At 42.4% G+C, this 22,050-nt stretch overlaps 1 protein-coding gene and 1 pseudogene across 3 annotated transcripts in view; both read left to right on the forward strand.

Moving 5' to 3' along the window:
• Positions 1-406: 406 nt before the first annotated feature.
• Positions 407-22,050, forward strand: part of LOC309496043 (SE-cephalotoxin-like) — a 36,959-nt gene continuing 15,315 nt past the window's right edge. The window contains exons 1-4 of one of the 2 annotated variants that reach the window (XM_082165976.1): positions 407-487; positions 4,961-7,603; positions 10,963-11,099; positions 11,231-11,346. In XM_082165976.1, coding sequence (XP_082022102.1) covers positions 4,972-7,603; positions 10,963-11,099; positions 11,231-11,346 — 2,885 coding nt within the window. In that variant the 5' untranslated portion in view covers positions 407-487; positions 4,961-4,971. The remainder of the gene's footprint in view (positions 488-4,960; positions 7,604-10,962; positions 11,100-11,230; positions 11,347-22,050) is intronic. The other variant, XM_082165977.1, reaches the window with a different exon arrangement.
• On the forward strand, positions 11,807-16,160 carry LOC309496417 (annotated as a pseudogene). Its single transcript has 2 exons — positions 11,807-12,242; positions 15,910-16,160. The product of its transcript is annotated as an uncharacterized misc_RNA (transcript).

Consider the following 22,050-nt stretch of genomic DNA (forward strand, 5'->3'; position numbering starts at 1 on the left):
GTGATTTGAGCTCTCAGATGACTTTTAATAAGGTCTGGGAATTTAGAGTTATGTAAGAGTTGTGGCTTGTTCACAATCATTGTTAGGAAAGGCCATGTAGTGCAAATCTTCATACTGCGACACGTCCCAGAAATCAGCAGCCATGTGTGATAATGTTATCTGTCATGATAGACTGAGCCATACTGTCTGAAAAAACAAACAAATATAAAAACATTAAAACACATGCAACTAAGTTAATTGTGGTGGAAAATATGACAACAACACAAGAGTTTGTTGTTTGAATTGCCATGAATTCCAGATGACCAGTAGAGGTCATTGTGTCTGTTTTCCCACAAACTCTTTTATCAAGCTTTGTCCTTTTTTTCTTTTTTTAAACCTTGCCTTCCTCTTCTTCTTGTTGTCATGTGATTCATTAGCTTCAGTATAAAAAGCCCAGTGTTGGTTGCAGTGTTTTTCTGTTTTTGTACCTGTATGATCGTGTTTTCTGGTGAGTTATTCTGCTGTTTTATTGCTCAACCTCATTCTTTTCCTAAAATGATTGATAACTCAAAACTTTTCAGCACATCGTGAGCTTAGAATTATAAGGTTCTATCTCCGTTTAGGGTAGTTCTGAGATATTGAGCATCAAAGTTTTTACATCCCAGCTGGCAATGGAGAGATGGAACCTTTTTATTTGATTAATAACTACTAACAAAATATTGTTTTACAAAAATAACACCACACAGGCATTAATAAACACCTAATGGATCATATTATGTCAAAAACTCAATTTTGACCAAAAGTGGAGATAGAACCTTATAATTCTAAGCTCACGACATGTATCTTGCAGCAATCTGGTAGTCAGTAGTCTAGTAGCTGTTGTTTTTACATCGGGTCCTTTGACAACATTTGAGTGTATTTGATTGTATAGACATCAAGTATTTGTCCACACAGAGGTAAGTAGAGTATCCAAAAACTGTACTCAAGTAAAAGTACAAGTACTTATAGAAACATTTCCTCAAGTAAAAGTAATAATCTTAATAGTTACTTAAGTAAGAGTAAACAATGCTATAACATTATCATTTAGATATATATTTAATATAAATGTTATATTATTATCATAATTAGATATATTCGCAACAAACACAGGAGGGCTTTATATACAAGCTTTATTTCTGGCATTTCATCTGTGGCCAGAATATCATTGCATGTCCTTTGCTTTGTATAATAACATATACAGCTACATTTGGATTATTAGACAATTTTAAAATAAAGTGAACCTGCAGAGTTTTGTGTTCAAAGGCTTGTAAATGAAACCACTGACACAGAAGAGAAAAAGTAAAAACACATGCCACTACTGAACATCTCAACACAAACAACGATCTTCTTCTGTCTGCTCTCCAAAATGTCATCAAATATATATTTCTGCAGGAGTGTGTAAACTGAAACCATTTTCAGGACGAATAGGTCTCTACTGCCCACTGTAACTGTAACACTGTAACAGCACTGCGTACTGCAACAGCAAAATACTGTTGCTCATTTCATACTCTAGAACTTAGCTTATTTTATGCATAAATTAAGGTATATGTCCAAAAAACTGGTAATGTCATACTTTGTTGTAGTGTTATTGTGTACTTAGCGTAATAATCTGTTTGGTTGTAAAATTATATTACCCGTATGAAATTCAGAAATCGCATGTAGCTGTAGAATCGTTCACAGACAGCATATGCAGATGTTCAACAAATAAGTCAATTTATTGTTTAATTAAATCCATTTAATAACTGTAAAGTTAAGCAATTGTGAGTTCAATTCGGCTATAAAGCAGATTAATAGTATGTTCAATTAAATGACAGCTTTAGACCACTTTGGCTATTTAGACCTTTACGTTCAATATGAACTGTGGCGAGGAGGACGAGGCCGAGGGTCGTCATCATTCTGAAAAATCATTCTCATTTTTGCGTTCTCCTCCCCACTCAACCAGAGACAAAAGTGTCCCAAAATAAACAAAAGTAATGGTTTACGATCTATGCACCAAGTGCATCCATAGTAGTTCATGGCCAGAGGTGCACAGATATTGACTTGAAACAGAACATTATAAAGATACATTCCCACAATGATTACAGGTCTCGTAATTATGACTAATCTGTTTTGGGAAAATGTATGCTTAATCTAAAACTTCAAATTATAATTTCGATGCTGGCCGAATTGAGTCAGACATATGAAATATTCTCGACAAATAAAACCATATATTAGCATATCAATAACTTATTTATGCTGACAAAATATAGCCTATTTACCTAATATGTAGGGCATAATCTACCATAAATCTTAAGATAATTATTAGTAATGTTTTTGAAAACCCAGCTATAATGACTTATTTTTACTCATGCATTCCGGTAACACTTTACTTGAAGGGGTGTGCATAAGACATAAGATCATGACACATGTCATGAATATGAAGGAGGTTTTATGCATGTTTATGACAACTGTCATTAAGTGTCATTTGCACAATTATGACATTTTTTATGCAATATGACATTGTTTGAGATGTCTTTTTACACTTGACATAAACCGATACATCATAACCTGTCAGTGTCTTTGTCATGACAATTTGACATACACCAATACATCATAACCTGCCATAAATATGTAATAAACATGACATAGCAGATTAATTATCAAACTTAAGAAACTACTTAGCAGGGTTAACATTACATTAAACTGTCATGTGGTTGGTTTTGACATTGGCTGTCATGAGGACATTATAACTGTGTCATGAATATATTTCTGACCACTTTTGTCCCCAGTATTCCAGTATTAGTTCTAAAATAATTTGACAGTATTAACACTTAATGACATTTTAATGACAAATTAAATTTGTATCACTGTAGTTGAGGTCAAGAAAAATATTCATGACACTGTTGTAAAATTATTTGACAGAGTATTAACATTAATGACATTTTAATGACAAATTCAATTTGTACCACTGGAAAAAAAAAAAGGTTAGAAATGTAATGTAATGTTAACCAGTAGTTACCAGTAAGTAATTTATTAATCTGCTATATCATGTTTATGACATATTTATGACAGGTTATGTTGTCTTGGTAATGTCAAGTTGTCATGACAAAGACACTGACAGGTTAGGCTATGTTCACACTTAGCGTCTTTTTTGACAAGAAAAAGTTGACAACGGCGTTTTTTTAGCAAAAAAAAATGCTGGCAGCGTTCGGTTACAAATAGCAGCCGAGCGCGTCTTTTGTTGCTATAACAACAGCTGCAACAGTAGCCTAGTGCTGTGTGATGCAAAAAATGTCGAGAAAGAGAAAGTTGGCTCTTACGTTGGCTTTTGAAGTTACCGGGGAGGAGAATGTCGGTTCACAAAGACGTTTGTGGGTGCACGACAGACAGTTGTTCTTGTTGTTATGGAAACGACAGGTCTCGCTACTCGCTTGTCATTGGTCAGCTGTCAAAAAGGCGCTTGACGTAGGGCGTTCTTTTCAGAAAAGTTGAACTTTTTTCAACTTAAAAAGACGCTCTGAGCTGCAGAAAAAGACGCCGGCGGTGGCGTCTAAAAAAGCGCTCAGGACTTTTTTGAAAAAACGGTTTACTCCATAGGGTTATAATGTAGAACAGACGCTGGCAGTTTGAAAAAAGACGCTAAGTGTGAACATAGCCTTATGATGTAGAGTATTGGTTTATGTCAAGCTGTCGTAACAAAGACATCTCAAACAATGTCATATTTGCATAAAAAATGTCATAATTGAGCGAATTACACTTAATGACAGTTGTCATAAACATGCATAAAACCTCCTTCATATTCATGACAAAGTGTTACCTGTATTCCTAAGTATTCTACACAGTAAAAAGTGGCAGGTGTTCCTATATTGAGCTACATTGTTACCAGAACCCTTAAAACGAGCTAACCTAATGTAGTCAATTTGATTCAAAAATGATAATTATATTTTTGACTTGATTCAAACCAATCAATTTACGTGTTACCTCGTCAATCACTTTATAACAGATTTAGATTAGGCTTTTATTCACATAAAAACATTGATCAGCGAACATAAACAGAAGCTCAATCGAACATGCTTGACTCGTGAGAACAAACCTCTTACACAGGCCAAGGAGGAGTTGATGAATATTGTGAATATTGAATGAATGTGAATGTGAATAAAAACCTAAATTAAATCTGTTCATCATATAAAGCGACCGAGTGTCTTCAGAAAATTTGGACTAAACCACTCGATTCATATAGATTAGTTTTACAATATCTCTATGAACTTTTTGAAGCGCCAAAATGGTAGTTGTGTAGCTGTCTATGGTGGGATAGAAAGCTCTTTGTAAAAAGGTCAGAATAATGTTGGAAGGAAGAAGACGGGGTCTGCTTGACTGAGACTTTTATTCAAATTCTCAGTCCAGCAGAACTTTATCAGTCTTTCAAATACTCAGTCCACCAGAGCTCTCCAGAGCTTTCTCACACTGTCATGAGTCTCAGTCAGTCCCTCTCTGCTGCTTCTCATCTCCCAGGTGGCTTTATAAGGTCTCTCCATGCCAATTACTGAAACAAGACACTTGACCCACTTACACTGCGCTTGTCTCCCGATTCTCTCTCCCGTCACAGACCTCGCTGAAACCACGCCCCCCCTTGCCACACTCTTATATCAAAAAAAGATGAATGTACATATTATCAATTTACATAATGTGTTATATGAATCATGGTCATAATGATTTATGTCTATTTAGCGCCAAATCAAACCGACAGCTCAGAATGTAAATCATTATTGTATGTGATTTGAGGTAAATCAAGAAAACATTTTTTATGAACTGGCTCAATAAAATAGGAAATCCACTGAATTGCAGCTTTAACAGCAAAGAACCGAAAGTGTGTGGCATTATAAGCAGATTATGAATTACGTGACACCAGGCCAGTGACATTCAGTGCTTCTACTTACACATTTATTTCATCCTTTTTTAACAGGTTAAGCTGCCATGGCGACTGGGAAGACTTTCCTAACTATCCTTTATCTGCTTATATACAGCTGTTTCTGCACAGCTGGCATTAAAGTCTCACAAGTCAATCAATTGGAGAAGGGCTTGACAATGTCTAAAGAATTTCTCCAACGTCTCAATGATGTGGGTGAATTTATAAAAAGAAAAACGGAAGATACGACTCGTGAATCACTCATCAAAGTCCTCAAAGTCTTTGGTTCTCTTGGCAAAGTTGCAGCAAGTTTTGGCTTTATAGGGGCATTAATTAGCTTCATCTTGGCATTCATTCCACAATCGAATCCAATGTTTGAGTTCATGAAGGAACAATTTGCAGAGGTCAACCGTAAACTCGACTCGCTCTCCCTTCAAATTTCAACCCTGCAAACAGAAATGGAATGGACAAGCTATGCAAGCAGCTATGGCAAAGATGAGAACGTGATCAAGAACTCCTGGGCCAAGTTAACAGAATTCATAAAGAGCGCTCCTCTTGCCTCCACACAGGAAGAGAAGACCAGACTGGCTGAGAGGTTCACCACTTTCTATGAAAACACTGGCACAGAGAACAGTGTTGCTAATTTCTACAGATACATCACTGAGAACAATCCTGTCAGCTTGAATAAGAATCTCTTACAACTTATCATTGAGAAATCCAATGGTGATTTTGATGTCCTGGTGCAATACTCCAGCTACTTCACCAGTCTGATGGTTTCAGGACTAAAGTTAAATGTGTTTTATTACAAACTAAAGGGCTATGGTGGTGAAGTAAAGGCACAAGAAGCAGTCACACAACTATCCAACACTTTATCAGCCATACAGGATGCCTTGATTGAGTGTGCTGATGGCTTTGAGAAATGGGCTCACAAGGACGCTGTGAAACTTAGCACTCAACCATTCTCAGATACTAAAATGCTTGCTACAGATATTAAGAATCATTTGGAGAGCAAGTTCCACTGGTTCAAATGGATAGTAATTGCCCACTCAAACGATGTTAAAAATGAGTTTACCTTTGGCCAGTCAATTAACTTGAATGCTCAAGAAAAGACATCAGTTTACATAATTCATCAAGAAAAGGGCACAGCTGTTGATCAAAACACTAAGGGCAATATTAAATCCAGTTTGCAAACAGAAATGGCAAGTTTGAGCATTACCCTGCTGTGTTTAACAATGAAGGAAGAGCTGCTCCACAGGTTCGGTGCTAAAGTTACCAGTCAAATACAGTTTCTTCATGCTGTTACAAAACCATCAGATTATGCACAGACAGATGTGGCGGATATTGAGCTGAGCTGTCAACACGCAAGTTACTCCTACAGAGACTTTAATATCTTCCTCAGAGGAATTATTGTGGTAAAGGCTCCCTGCTCAGATGTGAATTGTAAGAATGGAGAATGTAAACCCATCAAGGACACCACACAAGGATTCTGCAAGTGCCATAAGATGTTCCACGGTCCATCTTGTGAGGAAAGCATCCAAAATATGATTGACTATGCCGCTCTCGAAGGTGAAATTGATGGTATGATCTATCAACCAGTCCCTGATCTGACAGCAATTTATTTCAGTGTCAAGGAGCTGAAGGACTTCACTAAAGAAATAGTTGAGTCTGTTCGACATGACATCCAGTGGACACAAATCTTTGTAAAATACAGCAATGTTATTCAGAAGTTTCGCTACATCAACACATTACATTCATATCTTAAAAACGGTACAATAACCCAACGCCAATATGTTTCTGAAGTAGGAGATCTGTTCACAGGGGGACACCCTTTTCAACTTTATCTCAGAAACTTTCACCACATGATGATGGGCACTGGATTTGGAGACAAACACAATATTTTAGAAATGTTTCGCAAGTCACTGGTTCAGGACCCACAAAGTCAATCTGGTGAGCCAGTAGAGTGCACAAAATACTACAGTAATCAGATTGATTATTTTGTCCGCTACATGTTTGCTCTTGAAAAGGAAGCTGTTTTAGCTTGGTCGAAATATCTACTGGTCACTGGAAAATCAGAGAACATTGATTTACTGGAGAAGTTTTTTCAGGACTATGTCTCACAGCAGTGGAGACTCTTCAATAAAAATGGATGTGGCCCTCTAAAGGCCGGGGATCTTCAGAACAGCCACTGCGAGAAGCTCTACCACAGCACAGCCCAGCAGCGGGTGAAACTGAAATGTGGTGGATCATACAAGCCCTCACCCGAGATCGTGGTGTGCTCTGGAGGACAGTGGAGTGCCTCACCTGTGTGCTACGAGGAGCAGGTAAACGGGGAATTCAAGTGCTTTTTTGGAGGTGGAGCCACTTTCTGTGTGGCCACGTGTTCATCTGGCTGGGGCTCTGCCACACACCCTGACCCAGGAAGTTACGAATGCTTACAGCCGCCCTGTCCATCCTTCATACCAAAAAAATGTAACAACTGCACAAAATACAGCGTTTGTAAGGACAATGAGGTCTGCACTGAATACCTTGGCACTTGTCGTGACGTGTGCCTGGCTCAACCCTGCGGAGTGAACGCCAAATGCTCCTCCTCCTCCAATCACGACAGGAGCTGCACCTGTGAGAGCCCGTGGAAAGGAAACCCATACAGCGGCTGCAGGAGTCAGGACCTCCAGTGGGTTAAGGACAGTGAAGCGTACCCCGGTAAGAAACTCTTTTATGTTACATAATCTCACATTAGATTAGACTGATTCCTAATTTTAATGCGCTTGCTTAATTTTTAATGTCCATGCTTTCAAATTAATGTACAGCATCACAAAATCATTAAACACTATAGAAAGTGTAATCAATAGTAAAACAACACTGCTGCACACAGCACTCACAGAAAAAGTGATTTTTAATCATTCACGCACAAGACTAAACACTGTTTTCTGTGCACTGTTAAAATATCCTCATAAACGCATGTGTAACAGTATATTGGATCTGTGTAACTCTTAAAGTGACAGCAGCTGATATTGCTGCTGCCCTCTCTATAATATTCATTAAACAACAAAAGACTCACTCAATTCACTCTCTGTTTTTCTAACTATATTTGTATATTACTATAGTTACTGTATATTTTTTCATAAAGTGCAGTTTTGTTTTTACATTTGATTACTTTTTCTGTACCTGAAAAACCACTGTCAAATATTTCAATTGTATCTTTGTTCAGTTGCATTTATTTGTGCGATTGCACATTTTTATATTTGTTCCTTTTTTTTTTGTGTTTACTTGTCTTTAATAATGCTTGAAATTTATATTAGTTCAGCTAGTTGTTTCAATGGAATTTTGCGAGAAGTGAGTATCAAATGTAAACAGTTTATTGACTGATGGTAAATGAGGGTAGATAGTGAGAATAAACAACAATCAGAGTGAAGTAAGAGTTAATGAGTCCAAACAGGGTAGGAGCACCACACTGACCTTTGAATCGCTGTTGTGATAAAAAAAAAAAAAAAAAAAATTAATAATAATAATGTTTGTCTCTTATCCTTGCAGATCATGGTCCAAACTCCAAAATTGTTTCTGGCTTTAAGCGAATTGGTAAGTAGAATTTAGCCGTTCGGGTAGTCCAAGTCATAAACATAGACAATATATTGCAGTCCTAGGCCTTGTTTACACTGAAGTTCTTGATGTCCGATTCTAATTTGTTGCCTAAATCCGTTTGTTTGACCCTCTGTTTACATGTTCTTTCAATTGTGACCCATATCTGATAAATGTGTTTACACTAGCTAGTTAGTGTTTACCATACTATCTGAAACATTGTGCATGCACCATACACTAGCAAAAATGGACGAACGCAAAATATGCTTGATGCTAGCTCTGCGATATATGCGAAGTTCGCCAAATATATGGGAGCATATATTGTGGCGGACTTTAATGAGGAGCAGTGGGTCTGAAATTTTAGGATGAGCAAGCCAACCTTTAATTTGTTGTGTCAACGTTTGTCCACGGCGTACACAGTGTTTCGTCGGGCCATCCCTTTAGAGATGCACGTTGGGGTTGGTCCCGTCATTAAACCGTGGAGACTTAGCCTACAGAATATTTTTTTCATAAAGTGCAGTTTTGTTTTACATTTGATTACATTTTCTGTACCTATTTGTTCTTTTCTTTTTTTAGTTTACTTGTCTTTAATAATGTGTAATGTGTAATATCGGTCCAACTGCGGGTTCGCCAATACACGGGGAAGGTATCACGTGTTCTGTCCTCACTCATGCAAAGTATAGGTTGGTTAAATTTGCAATACATTAATCATGTATTCACTCGTTAATTCATCTGACTCCATAAATGAAAGGTTTTAATAATATCTGTGCCTCACTAAAAGTGAGCGAATGTATGACTATTCCTTTTAACCATTAAATGAACAATGTCAAAGTCAGTTGGAATAATCAAATATAACAATTTATTATGTCAGGTAAATGTATCATGCCAATTTCATAATCAATTCAAAGATAATCGATACAAAACATCAAATGCTCTGGAATAGAGAGAAGATGCAAACCCAACTTTAAGAAATACATGAGGCTCAGCCTCACGGACCAGTCTGAAATACAGAAAAGGCCCCGAACTCCCTGCTGAATTTCATTAAATAGCCAGACCTCTTTCACATGGAAACATGTGCTAACAAAAGAAATTTGCATTCAGAGGTAGCACCTCTGGGTGTAGGGAGACCATTTGTCTAGAGGCCAACCCCTCCTTGTGTGCTAGTGTTCCAAAAACCTAATTACCTTTTGTTTTACTTATTTGGAAATAGGACATTTGTACCAGTCGCACTGTGACATTTTAAATGATACCAAACATGAAAATACTCTGTGATAATCATTCACATAAAACTATACATTTTCTTGAGTGACTTCAGGTGATCATCTGAGCATGAGAGAGAGGGGGTGAGGGGAGAGGGAAAGAGATGTAGATGAAGTTGATCTGGAGGTGAGACTTTCGTCTCGATGGTGCACAAGAGCCAGTTCAAATGGTAATTTCCAGAGAGGTCCTTTTGTCCTCTCAGGGTCTGGTCACCCCCGAAACAGACTGTCTGGAATTTCCTAATTTATCAATTCTTACAAATGCTTGAAATTTATATTAGTTCAGCTAGTTGTTTTTATGGAGTTTTGCGAGAGGTGAGTATCAAACGTAAACAGTTTATTGACCGATGGTAAATGAGGGTAGATGCTGAGAATAAACAACAACCAGAGTGAAGGATGAGTTAATGAGTCCAAACAGGGTAGGAGCACCACAATCACCTTTGAATCGCTGTTGTGATCAATATTAATAATAATAATAATAATGTTTCTTATCTTTGCAGAGGTAAAAATTGGATGGATCATTAAATTCAACGAGTATCCCTATTCACGCCCTGGTATGCGGACAGGTAAGTAGCATTTAGCAGTTTGGGTAGTCCAAGTCATAAACATAGACAATATTTTGCAGTCCTAGGCCTCGTTTACACTGAAGGTCTCGATGCCCAACTCTGATTTCTTGCCTAAATCCATTTGTTTGACCGTCTGTTTACACGTTCTTTCAATTGTGACCCATATCCGATTCATGTGTTTACACTAGCTAGTTAGTGTTTACCATACTATCTGAAACATTGTGCATGTACCATACAGAAACTACAAGCTTTTGAGTGTGTAACAGAAGAGTAGACAAACTTAGGGACGTACACGTACTACTTCGTCATCATTAACGGACAGCTGTAGATGGGGATGATGGCAGACAGGTGTGTTGATTGTGAAGTGAATGCAGGTGGTGATATCCAGGGAGGATTGTGGGAAAGGTAGTACACAGTTGTGACAGACATGGTTACTGGTGAGTGGTGACCCTGATATTCAGCTAGAATGAAATGTTTTGCTATAAGACTTGGAATAAATGTGAATATAATTATTATTATTTATTTTTTTACCTTATTGGAATACCTAGTTGTGAAATTCATCTTAATGCCCAGCCTAAGTCATCAGCATTGTATCTTCAAGCTAGAAAAAGCTCAAATCATTAGACTTGATTAACCCCTAAATCCTTATGGTTTACAGATGCTGTCCTTTCTAAAACCCAACTTGCGGTATGCAAAGCAATCGGACCAGACGGTGGATGGCACAGTGGATTTGTAAAGGATTGGCGCTGCCATTATGAACTTGACTGGAGAAGTTATCATGCCGATAGCTATGAGGTAATTCAGTGCAGTACATAATATTCAAAACACTACAGATAACAAATACATACAGGACAGTTAACAGACTGTAGTCAAGGAGAGGACGCCTCTCCTATTTCTTCAGAAATGACTGTTTTAATAATCTGCAGGTTCTGGTTGATCCGTGTGGAGGAAGTGGTTGGAAATGGATGGATGGGGCACAAGAAAACATGGTCTTGTATGATGAATCAAGGAGGTTTCCGGGAGTCAAATTCTACGTGTGTAGGTTAGTGCCAATTCAAAAATACATAGCACTGGTAAACTTTATAATACCTATACTGTAATAAAATATTTACAAATCATTTGCAACTAGATAATTTTTTCATAAACTGTAGTTAATACATTAACAGACTATACGTAACCGGTGGCTTGCGATGCCCAGCGTGATACGCAGCCAGCAACACCAGTTATGAAACTTTATTCTACATTGTGCACTTTTGTGGAGTTAGACATGGGACAGCAGGTGGCAGTTTCACTGGATCTTTTTACTCCTGGTATAAAAGACAAATAAACAGCCTGTCACAGAGTCAACATCTACAGCACCAGACCTCTACACTCCGCCCACTCGTTCCCTGTCCCCTGAATACTAATCACATCACCTGTCATCACCACCTGCCTGCACTTAGCACCACTAATCACCAGCACTATTTAAGCCTCTGTTATACTTTCCGCGACCGCGAGTGTGCGAGGGTCCGCGTGACGTCTTGCAGACATCCGCGTGCCTCCCATTTTTTGTGACCGCGCGGTCCAAAGGGCGCGCGTTCATTAGGTTAAAACCGCGAAAGAGATGGAAATAACATGGACGCCGAATTTGAAGAGAGGCTGTGCGATGAAGTCCGTCGTTACCCGCACCTCTACAATCCATCTTTAAAGGAACATAAAGACAGCCAGATGTGCAATAATTCCTGGAGGGAAATTGGCCTGAATTTAGGCAAAGAAGGAAGTCTGTGTCGGCAGAAATGGAAATACCTGAGAGACCGTTTTGTTAAGGCAAAGAAGAGGCTGAAGGGAAGGAGCGGAGCAGCAGGCGGTAGAGTGTCTGTTCCCCCGATTGTTTCCCTTTTGAGCTGGTTGTCAGACTTCGTAAAACACCGGGAGACAGACTCAAACTTCCCAGTAGAGGTAAGTTAATGTGAATTTAAATTATGCCTTTTATGTTTGTTTGGTTGTTGGGCAGCATTGTGAAGTGAATGTAGAATCGTTTGTTTTTTAGAATATTGTCTAATGTTTATGGAACTTAAAGGGATAGTTCACTTTAAAATGAAAATTGTCATCATATACTCACCCTCAAGTTGTTTCAAACCTGTATGAATTTCTTTCTTCTGCTGAACACAAAGGAAGATATTTTGATGAATATCAGTAACCAGAAAGTTAACTGGTCCCATTGACTTCCATAGTAGTAAAAAATGAATACTATGGAAGTCAATGGGACCAGGTAACTGTCTGGTTACTGACATTCTTCAAAATATCTTCCTTTGTGTTCAGCAGAAGAAATAAATTCATACAGGTTTGAAACAACTTGAGGGTGAGTATATGATGACAGAATTTTCATTTTAAAGTGAACTATCCCTTTAACCCTCTGAGGTCGGCAAACGCGCCCCCGCGTTTTGCTGGATTTTCTTCACATTGTAGCACAATATACTTAAATTACTCCGTCATTTATGGTCATACAGAAAAAAGAAATATAAAAAAAGAATCTGTGATATTTCTACTTTTGTATGTGTCCATTTACAATCAAATCAAAACATTGTACTTTTGTAAAATAAAGAAAATAAACAGGGTGTGCGTTCTGCCTCTCCATCGCGGTAAACTTTTTTTTTTCTTGAGCACGTCTATAAACTGAAACAAAACTCAGCGAATACTTGTCACACATTTATGAGCCATATACCTTTATACACATTTAAGTGTGTACTTTTAAATGATCGGATTCAAACTGAAAATGCGATTTGAAGTTAAGAAAGATGTAAGGTAAGAAATTCTTACTTATTAGTTTATGGTATTGTTGCATAAACTTCACATTGCAGTTGAACTGTTGCTAGATATATGGTGAATATTATACTATTTAGACCCGTGTTTACTGTTAAATACTGTTTGTGGATATCTGCTCAAACATAGATATGTATAACCATAATGTTTAATATTTTGGAGCGCGATTGCGTTTGAATGTATCATATTTTGGAGCGCGATCGCGTTTGAATGTATCATATTTTGGAGCGCGATCCCGTTTGAATGTATCATATTTTGGAGCGCGATCGCGTTTGAGTGTATCATATTTTGGAGCGCGCTGTGGGTTTGAATGTATCATATTTTGGAGCGCGATCGCGTTTGAATGTATCATATTATGGAGCGCGATCGCATGTATCATATTTTGGAGCGCGATTGCGTTTGAATGTATCATATTTTGGAGCGCGATCGCGTTTGAAAGGAAAAATGCACCAAACATTAGGCTTTATGTTTTTACTATTACCTCATTTCATATCATCATAACGAATGGAAACATTTGAAGTAACATAAGATAATCAGTATATTTTTCTCTAGCATTGTTACTGAAATCTTTTGGAAGATTTATAGGCTGCTATAGGTTATTGTTATTATTATTTTATGCAGTACTGCGCATAGCCTATGCCTACAAGGCACAACAAACATGGTGTTTATTATATTATATATTGTTGGAAACATTTGTGTGTGTGTATTCTGTGAATTTTAAAAAGCAATTTTAACCAGAAAAATCTAAAATGTATTCCCAAAATCGTGCAGGCCTAGTTTCTCTTGATACCAGTATGTTCACTTTTTTTCTTTTCTTTCAGGGACCAGATGCAACTGAGTCCTGCTGACTTCAACATTCACATGAGTCTCTGTACATGAACATGGTAAAGTGAAAATCAAACACCTTGGAAATGAAAGGTATGTACAATGTTTTTAGGAATGGCACAAAGGTCTCTGTCTTTGGATCATTGTTTTCAATGTGCTCTTTTGTCATTTGTTGTGTATTTTTGGATTATGTTGTGTTGTAAATAAATCCAAACAATCTATTTTTTAAATCTCATTCTTTGTGCAAGGTTGCTCTGAATGACAGGGCCTGATCGCTCCTAATAGGGCCGTTAGGGGAGGGTCTTTGTCTTTCTCAGGTGTTGAAGGCTTACATATTAATGAGATGATCACGCCTCTTCGCATAAGGCTTTTTCACACAAAACACGTCTTAGAAATTTTAAATCAATATATTGTCTTATCTAAATGAGCGGTCAGGGTGATTTTCACATAGTTTTGGAGCAAATATTCTAGGCTACGTGATACAATTTTCAAAAGTCTTGTGAAGAAATAATCAGTATGGGTTTCATGGCCTTATTTCAGTGACAATTTTTTTTTGTATTTTCACAAACCACGCATAAATGTCATTATCTCAAAACTACAAACTTTTACACACATGCTGCTGATATATTATTGTAGCAGAGTTTGTGCTAAATACAGTGTAATAAGACTTTAGCCATGACAATGTCACAAGTAACAGAAATAAGCACAAATGTCAGAGCATGTCAGAACACCTCCAGGGCCAGAAAACAGCTCAGACCCCAGAGGGTTAAGGGCTACATGATTATTTACTACAAGTCATTATTTCATGTTACAGCATATTAGTATAAGGTTACGGGCCCTATCTTGCACCCAGCGCAATTGACTTTGTACAGCGACGCATGTATCATTCCTATTTTGCACCCACGCACAGCGAACTTTTCCCTCCACAGACGCACGTCGGTTAACTAAGAAATACACTTGCGCTCCCGGGGGCGGTTCAGCCCAAAGAGGAGGCGTGTTCCGGCGCAAACGTTCCCTCATGCTATTTTGCAGGTTTAGAAAACAATTACGCCACTAACCGAAAAAATCTAGTTTAAAGTCAGTGGCGCGTTGCGCATGTTATTCATATGCTATTTTAAGGGTGCATGCTTGGCCATAATCAATGTAGCGTGTGCACAACGCGCATACACTTTGATTATCTCATCTACACAGAAGCAGCAGTTTTCATTTTTGCAAATCATACATTATTACGATAGATAGATAGATAGATAGATAGTTTATTATAAAAGCACACATCTAGCTTACACATTTACCCAAATTATCATACGCCTGTTTAACCAAAGTTAATTTGGGTGTGTTTCTCCATCCCCAATGTCACTTCTCTGTGTTTTACGGCCCTGACGAGAACGTCGGTCTCCTCGAACCGCTGCTGGCGCGCGTCTGGCAAATCCGCCATTATAATAGGAATCCGCTATAGAATAAGCGCGTCTGCTCTTAAAGGGAATGTGAGATGACGCTCTGATTGGTTTATTTCACGTTACGCCCAAACCACACCTATGAATAATGAAGCTACTTCAGACCAACCCATTTTAGATTTGCGTCGGGCGCAAGAGTCATTTATCCCACCGGTATAATAGCAACAGCGCCCAAGACCCGCCCACAAAGTTACTTGCGTTTCGCGCTTGATGCTTGCGTTTCAGATCGTTAAAATGGGGCCCTCCATGTTTATATATAATTAATAATATTTGAAAGAAATTTACATTTCTGTTGCTGTCCTACATTGTCAGAATATATAGTATATACTGATATGAATATATTGCAGGAAGAGGAAGGCACTGACAGTTTCATACTGAACCTGGAAGCAGTCGATACTGTGGAGGCACAAGAGTCCTCCATTTCCCAGAGGACGTCCACTTCATCAGCTCCACCATAGACTCTTTCACCGCCACCCAGAGCAGCTGTGTCATCACCCACACCTTCATCATCTTCCACAAATTAGGTTTTTTCCTCTTCTCAGAAAAGGAAAAGACCTACACCTACCACACCTGTAGAAGATGCTATCCTCCAGCGGCTTAAGGATATTGACAAGGAAAAAGAGAAGCTGAACGACGAGGACCACGCCTTTGGTGTGATGGTGACGGCATGCTGGCAAAACTTCCAGCCCAAGACCGCATGGAAGCAAAGTTTGAAATACACCAGCTGCTTTATCAGCGACAAAAGCAGGCATATCAAATGAACAGCAGTCAGTAAAAGGACAGTTAATGCATTTGTTGTGCATTTTGTGCATTTGTTAATGGACTTGTTTTTACACTGTCAAATAAATTTATAAAGATTTACCGTGTGTTCCATATATTTTTGTCTGAGGTTTTAAAAGAACAAGAATCAAAAGTACTTAATCAAACAGCTGTTTATTTCAAAGTCAATACATGACGTTGGAGGTACAAAAATTGAACAAGTAATGTAATTATTGAATTGCAAATAGTAATATTGAACAAGTAAAATGTAACATGTAGTCATTGAATTGCAAATAGCAAAAGACAAACTACCCTCCACTTAAAGTGCATTCATAATACAGGGTTTCCACGGGGCATCAAAAAGCATTAGAAGTCATTAAATGGATTCTGCGATAATTAAGGAGAATTATTTGGTCAAAATAAAGAAGGATTTTGCAGTGTTTGTAAAAAGGTATTTAAGTTGAACAAAAAATGCCCCTCCTTAACAAAACCTCCTCCACCAGTGACTATTTTTTTTATTTCATCATTTATATGTAATATATAATATTATTATAATATATAATATTCATGAACAGTATATATCACGTATAAATGATGAAATAAAAAAATCAGTCACTGGTGGAGGGAGGGTTTGTGAAGGAGGGACATTTTTTTGTTAAAATCAACTTTCATAATTATGAAAAAATTATGAATGCACTGTAAGTGGAGGGTTTGTAAACTGAACATTTAAATGTTCTGGAGACCCCTCCTAACTACGTTGTCTTGCCAAGGCACAAGTCCAGCTGGTGTTTGGGAAAATGTTGTCAGATTGTGCCATGTGTTCAGTGCAACCCTTGATGCTCTTCCAGCAGACAGCTGTGTTGCCTCAAGAAGGTTTGTGTCGCCTGCCACATTTACATTTACATTTACATTTATGCATTTGGCAGACGCTTTTATCCAAAGCGAGTTACATTGCGTTATCCTATACATTTATACATAGGTATGTGCAATCCCCTGGGATCGAACTCACAACCTTGCGTTGTTAACGCAATGCTCTTACCACTGAGCTACAGGAAAGCTGGCACATGCCGCCTCCATTCCCCTGGCTGGACGTCTCCATTTGCAGTGGGGCTATCTGTCAAGGTGGATGGAATGTACCGTCTCGGTTACGTATGTAACCCTCGTTCCCTGAGTAGGGAACGGAGACGTTACGTCGGATGACGACGAATGGGGTTTCGCTTAGAAAGCCTGTCATCTTCGAGTATATAAAACGAGCCAATGGCAATGAAATGCCATGGGTCTGCGGAATTTGCATAGCGTAAGTCCGCCCCACCCTGGGGGTATATAAGGAAGTACGCTGGCAACATGCAGATATGTCTTCGCTGAGGAGCCTAGACTGAACTCAAGCGTTTCCCAGCGGTACAGCGGAAGTGGCAGGGAGACGTAACGTCTCCGTTCCCTACTCAGGGAACGAGGGTTACATACGTAACCGAGACGTTCCCTTTCGTTGTCACTCCGAGTTATGTCGGATGACGTCGAATGGGGTTCCCAGTGTAATCACGCCACCTCCCGACTGTCTTCCAGTGCCCTGCGTAAGTGTGAGCTCCCTGTCGTGAGACTGGCACGGACGAAGGACTCCTACTTAACACAGGATTATACCAAGGTACACTGGGAAGCATATCTCAGTGGAAATATGCAATCACGCCCAACCCGAAGGGGGGGACTTGGAATACACATATGACCCCGGAGGGCTGCATATGGAGAAACACTGGGGTATCCAGCCGCAGGTGGAATATTTCAACCCCAGGGGTGGCAAGGTGGCTTGCCGAGGGAAAGACACATGCTCAAGGAGGCTTACAGTGGAAATACACATGTGGGGGTCGCCCAGAGGGGGAACCATGCACATGGAGGCACCTAGCCAAGCGCGAAAGCTGCCGGTGGCAACTCTGGCGTTGACGTTGTCAGTGCTGGAGGAGACTCAGGGCTTATGAGGCTCACCTGAGGAATATCGCACGTATCCCGTCCGTGGAGAGGAATGGCGAGCAAGCGAAGACACCTGAGCAGAATCTAATACCGGCTAGTTGATGCGAGTACATGAGAAGAAACTGGCTCCACTCGGAGATTGTAGAATCTCGCGAATGTGTTAGGTGTCGCCCAGCCTGCAGCTCTGCAAATGTCTGTTAGCGAGGCGCCATGCGCTAGAGCCAAAGAGGATGCCACACTCCGGGTGGAGTGGGCCGTCACACCAAGGGGGCATGGTCGACCTTGCTGCTGGTAAGCCAAAGCAATGGCGTCCACTATCCAGTGAAACAACCTTTGCTTGGAGAGAGCCTTTCCCTTCAGCTTCCCACCATGACAGACAAAGAGCTGGTCTGAGGTCCTGAAACACTGCGTTCTGTCTACGTAAGCACGGAGGGCGCGTACTGGACAGAGCAGTGCCAAGGCTGGGTCTGCCTCCTCCAAAGGCAGCGCTTGTAGGTTCACCACCTGGTCTCGAAAGGGTGTGGTGGGAACCTTGGGCACATATCCAGGCCGGGGTCTCAGGATCACGTGAGAGTTAGCCGGCTCGAACTCCAGGCACGCTTCGTCAACCGAAAATGCCTGCAGGTCCCCTACCCTCTTGATGGAGGCCAATTCAACCAGGAGCGCTGTCTTCATAGACAGGAACTTAAGCTCCACTGATTGCAGAGGCTCAAAGGGAGCACTCTGCAGGGCAGTTAAAACCACTGAGAGGTCCCAAGAGGGAACGAGAGGAGGGCGAGGAGGATTCAGTCTCCTCGCTCCTCTCAGGAACCTGATGATCAGGTCGTGCTTTCCAACGGACTTACCTTCGACTGCGTCGTGATGTGCGGCAATGGCGGCAACATACACTTTCAGGGTGGAGGGAGACAGCCTTCGCTCCAACCCTTCTTGCAGGAAGGAAAGCACGACACTGATCGGGCATCTCGTGGGTTCTTGATGTTTAGAAGAACACCAGTTGACGAAGAGGTTCCACTTCAACGCATAGACATGTCTCGTGGACGATGCTCTAGCGGAAGTGATGGTAGCCACCACCACTGGTGGTAGGGTACTCAAACTTACCTCGTCCCGTCCAGGAGCCACACGTGGAGGTTCCAAAGATCGGGATGAGGGTGCCATAGGGTGCCCCGTCCCTGAGAAAGCAGGTCCTTCCTCAGAGGAATAGGCCAGGGAGGTGCTGTCGCGAGGAGTACTAGTTCTGGGAACCAGATGCGGTTGGGCCAATACGGGGCAACCAATATCACCTGCTCCTCGTCCTCCCTGATCTTGCGCAAAGTCTGCGCAAGAAGGCTCACTGGGGGAAACGCATACTTGCGTGGGCCCCGCGGCCAGCTGTGCGCCAGTGCATCCGTGCCGAGCGTGCCCTCGGTCAGGGAATAGAACAGGTCGCAATGGGACGAGTCGTGGGAGGCAAACAGATCTATCTGAGCGTCCCCGAACTGATCCCAAATCAGCTGGACCGACTGGGGATGGAGTCTCCATTCTCCAGCGAGAGGCCGAAACCGAGACAGCTCGTCGGCCGCACGGTTCAGCTCTCCCGGGATATAAATGGCTCGAAGCGACCTCAGATGCTTCTGACTCCATATGAAGAGGTGGCGGGCGAGTTGCGACATACGGCGGGAGCGTAGACCACCTTGACGGTTGATGTACGCTACTGTGGCGGTATTGTCTGAACGGACTAGTACGTGTTGACCCCTGAGCAACGCCCGGAAGCGGTGCAGGGCAAGGCGTACAGCCAGCAACTCGAGGCAATTGACATGCCAAAGGCGTTGGGGACCTGTCCAGGAGCCCGCGGCAGCATGTCCATTGCACATGGCGCCCCAGCCCGTGGTGGAGGCATCCGTTGATACAAAAACATGCCTGGAAGCTCGTTCTAAGGGCACTCCGGCCCGTAGAAAACTGAGGTTCGACCACGGGGTGAAGGTCTGACGGCAGGCCGGAGTCACTGGGACTCGGAGCGTGCCGTGTTGCCATGCCCACCTCGGGACTCGATCGCGAAGCCAAAGCTGAAGCGGTCTCATATGAAGCAATCCGAGCGGCGTTACTGCGGCTGCGGATGCCATATGCCCCAGGAGCCTCTGAAACTGTTTCAGTGGGACCGCACTCTTGCCCTCGAACTGACGAAGGCAAGTCAGCAGTGACTGCGCGCGCTCGCTCGTAAGCTGCGCGCACATGGCGACCGAGTCGATATCCATACCGAGAAAAGAGATCCTCTGCACGGGGCAGAGTTTGCTCTTCTCCCAGTTGACCCGAAGGCCCAGACGAGCTAGGTGCCGGAGCACTAGGTCCCTGTGTTCGCAAACCTGGTCTCGAGAGTGAGCTAGGATCAGCCAGTCGTCGAGATAATTCAGGATGCGAACCCCGTGTTCCCGAAGGGGAACAAGGGCTGCCTCGACGACCTTCGTAAAGACGCGAGGAGACAGGGCTAGCCCGAAAGGGAGAACCGCGTACTGGTATGCCTGCACCCCGAAAGCAAACCGTAAGAACGGTCTGTGTCGAGGAAGAATGGAGACATGGAAGTAGGCGTCCTTCAGGTCGATCGCTGCAAACCAATCCTGCGGCCGCACGCATTCGAAAATGCGTTTTGGCCGTGAGCATCTTGAACGGCATCCTTCTTAAGGGAGCGGTTCAAGACGCGCAGGTCCAGGATTGGTCGTAACCCACCGGTTTTCTTCGGTACAATGAAGTAAGGGCTGTAGAAGCCGGACCTCATTTCGGCTGGAGGGACAATCTCGATCGCACCCTTCGCCAGTAGGGTGGCGACCTCCGCTCTCATGACAGGGGCATTGCCACCAACCATAGTGAAGCGGACTCCCCTGAAACAGGGAGGAGACCGCGCGAACTGAATCGCGTAGCCGAGCCTGATGGTTCTCGCGACCCGGCGGGACAGTCTAGGAGGCTCTAGCCAGGCCTCCAGAAACTGCGCCAGCGAACCACAGACGTACCTTCGGAGGTGCAGCGAGGCGGAATGACCGGCCCAGGCAAGGGTGGCATAGCGGCCCTGTGCGGGGGCACGGTCATTAGCCGCGTCCTGCCAGAGGAGGCCAGGGGAGGACCAGCGTCCCACGGGGGCGTGCTCTGGCAGGGGTCTGGCGACAGAGGGGGATGAGAGGAGCGTGGCCCGTGGGCGGCGCGTGCTGTCATCCATAGCCTCTTGGGGCTCAGAGAAAGAGCATCAGTTCTTTTGAATGAGATTCTCACCCAGCCCTCCACCGGGGGAAGGAGTGGTCCTGCTACCAGCTCCTGAAAGAACTGAGCCCTAACTCCAGGCTACCTGTCTCAGGAGTGCTGCTTAGCCAGGTGTTAGCAGGCTAAGGGCAAGGACAGGCGGTGCCAGCCTCCAGCGACCTCCTCATGCTCGGGCCGGGAAGGGTCGAGGGGAGGAGCCGCATGGAAGCGGCGTCGGCGGGAAGCAGACTAAGGAGACCACACGGACGGATGACCGTCAGTGCAGAAGCCTGAGTCCGCTTCTGGAGTGATCGAAGACTGTTGGGCGCAGTCCTCAACCACACCGCCGACCAAGCTGCCCGTCTCAAGAGTGCTGCTTAGGCTGGCGTGGCAGTCTAAGGGGCGGAGACGGGCAGCGCCGCCCTCCTGCGACCTCCTCCTGCTCAGGGCCAGTGAAGGCCCGAGGGGAGGAGCCGCATGGAGGTGGCCTCGGCGGGAAGCAGACTAAGGAGACCGCACGGACGGATGACCGTCGGTGCAGAAGGCCTCAGTCTGCTTCTGGGGGGGGGGTCAAAAACTGTAGGGTACAGTCCTCAACCACACCGCCGAGGAGCCCAGCCTGGGACATGAGGGAGCTGAGAAAATGAATTCTTAGACCCCCTCACATCAACCTGGCTGAGCCCATGTCTGGACCACTCTAGTGGACACCACCTGACCCAGGATCACGCAGGTACCGATGT

The sequence above is a fragment of the Leuciscus leuciscus genome, assembly GCF_965113295.1.
Source record: "Leuciscus leuciscus genome assembly, chromosome: 4".
NCBI classification, from domain to species: domain Eukaryota; kingdom Metazoa; phylum Chordata; class Actinopteri; order Cypriniformes; family Leuciscidae; genus Leuciscus; species Leuciscus leuciscus.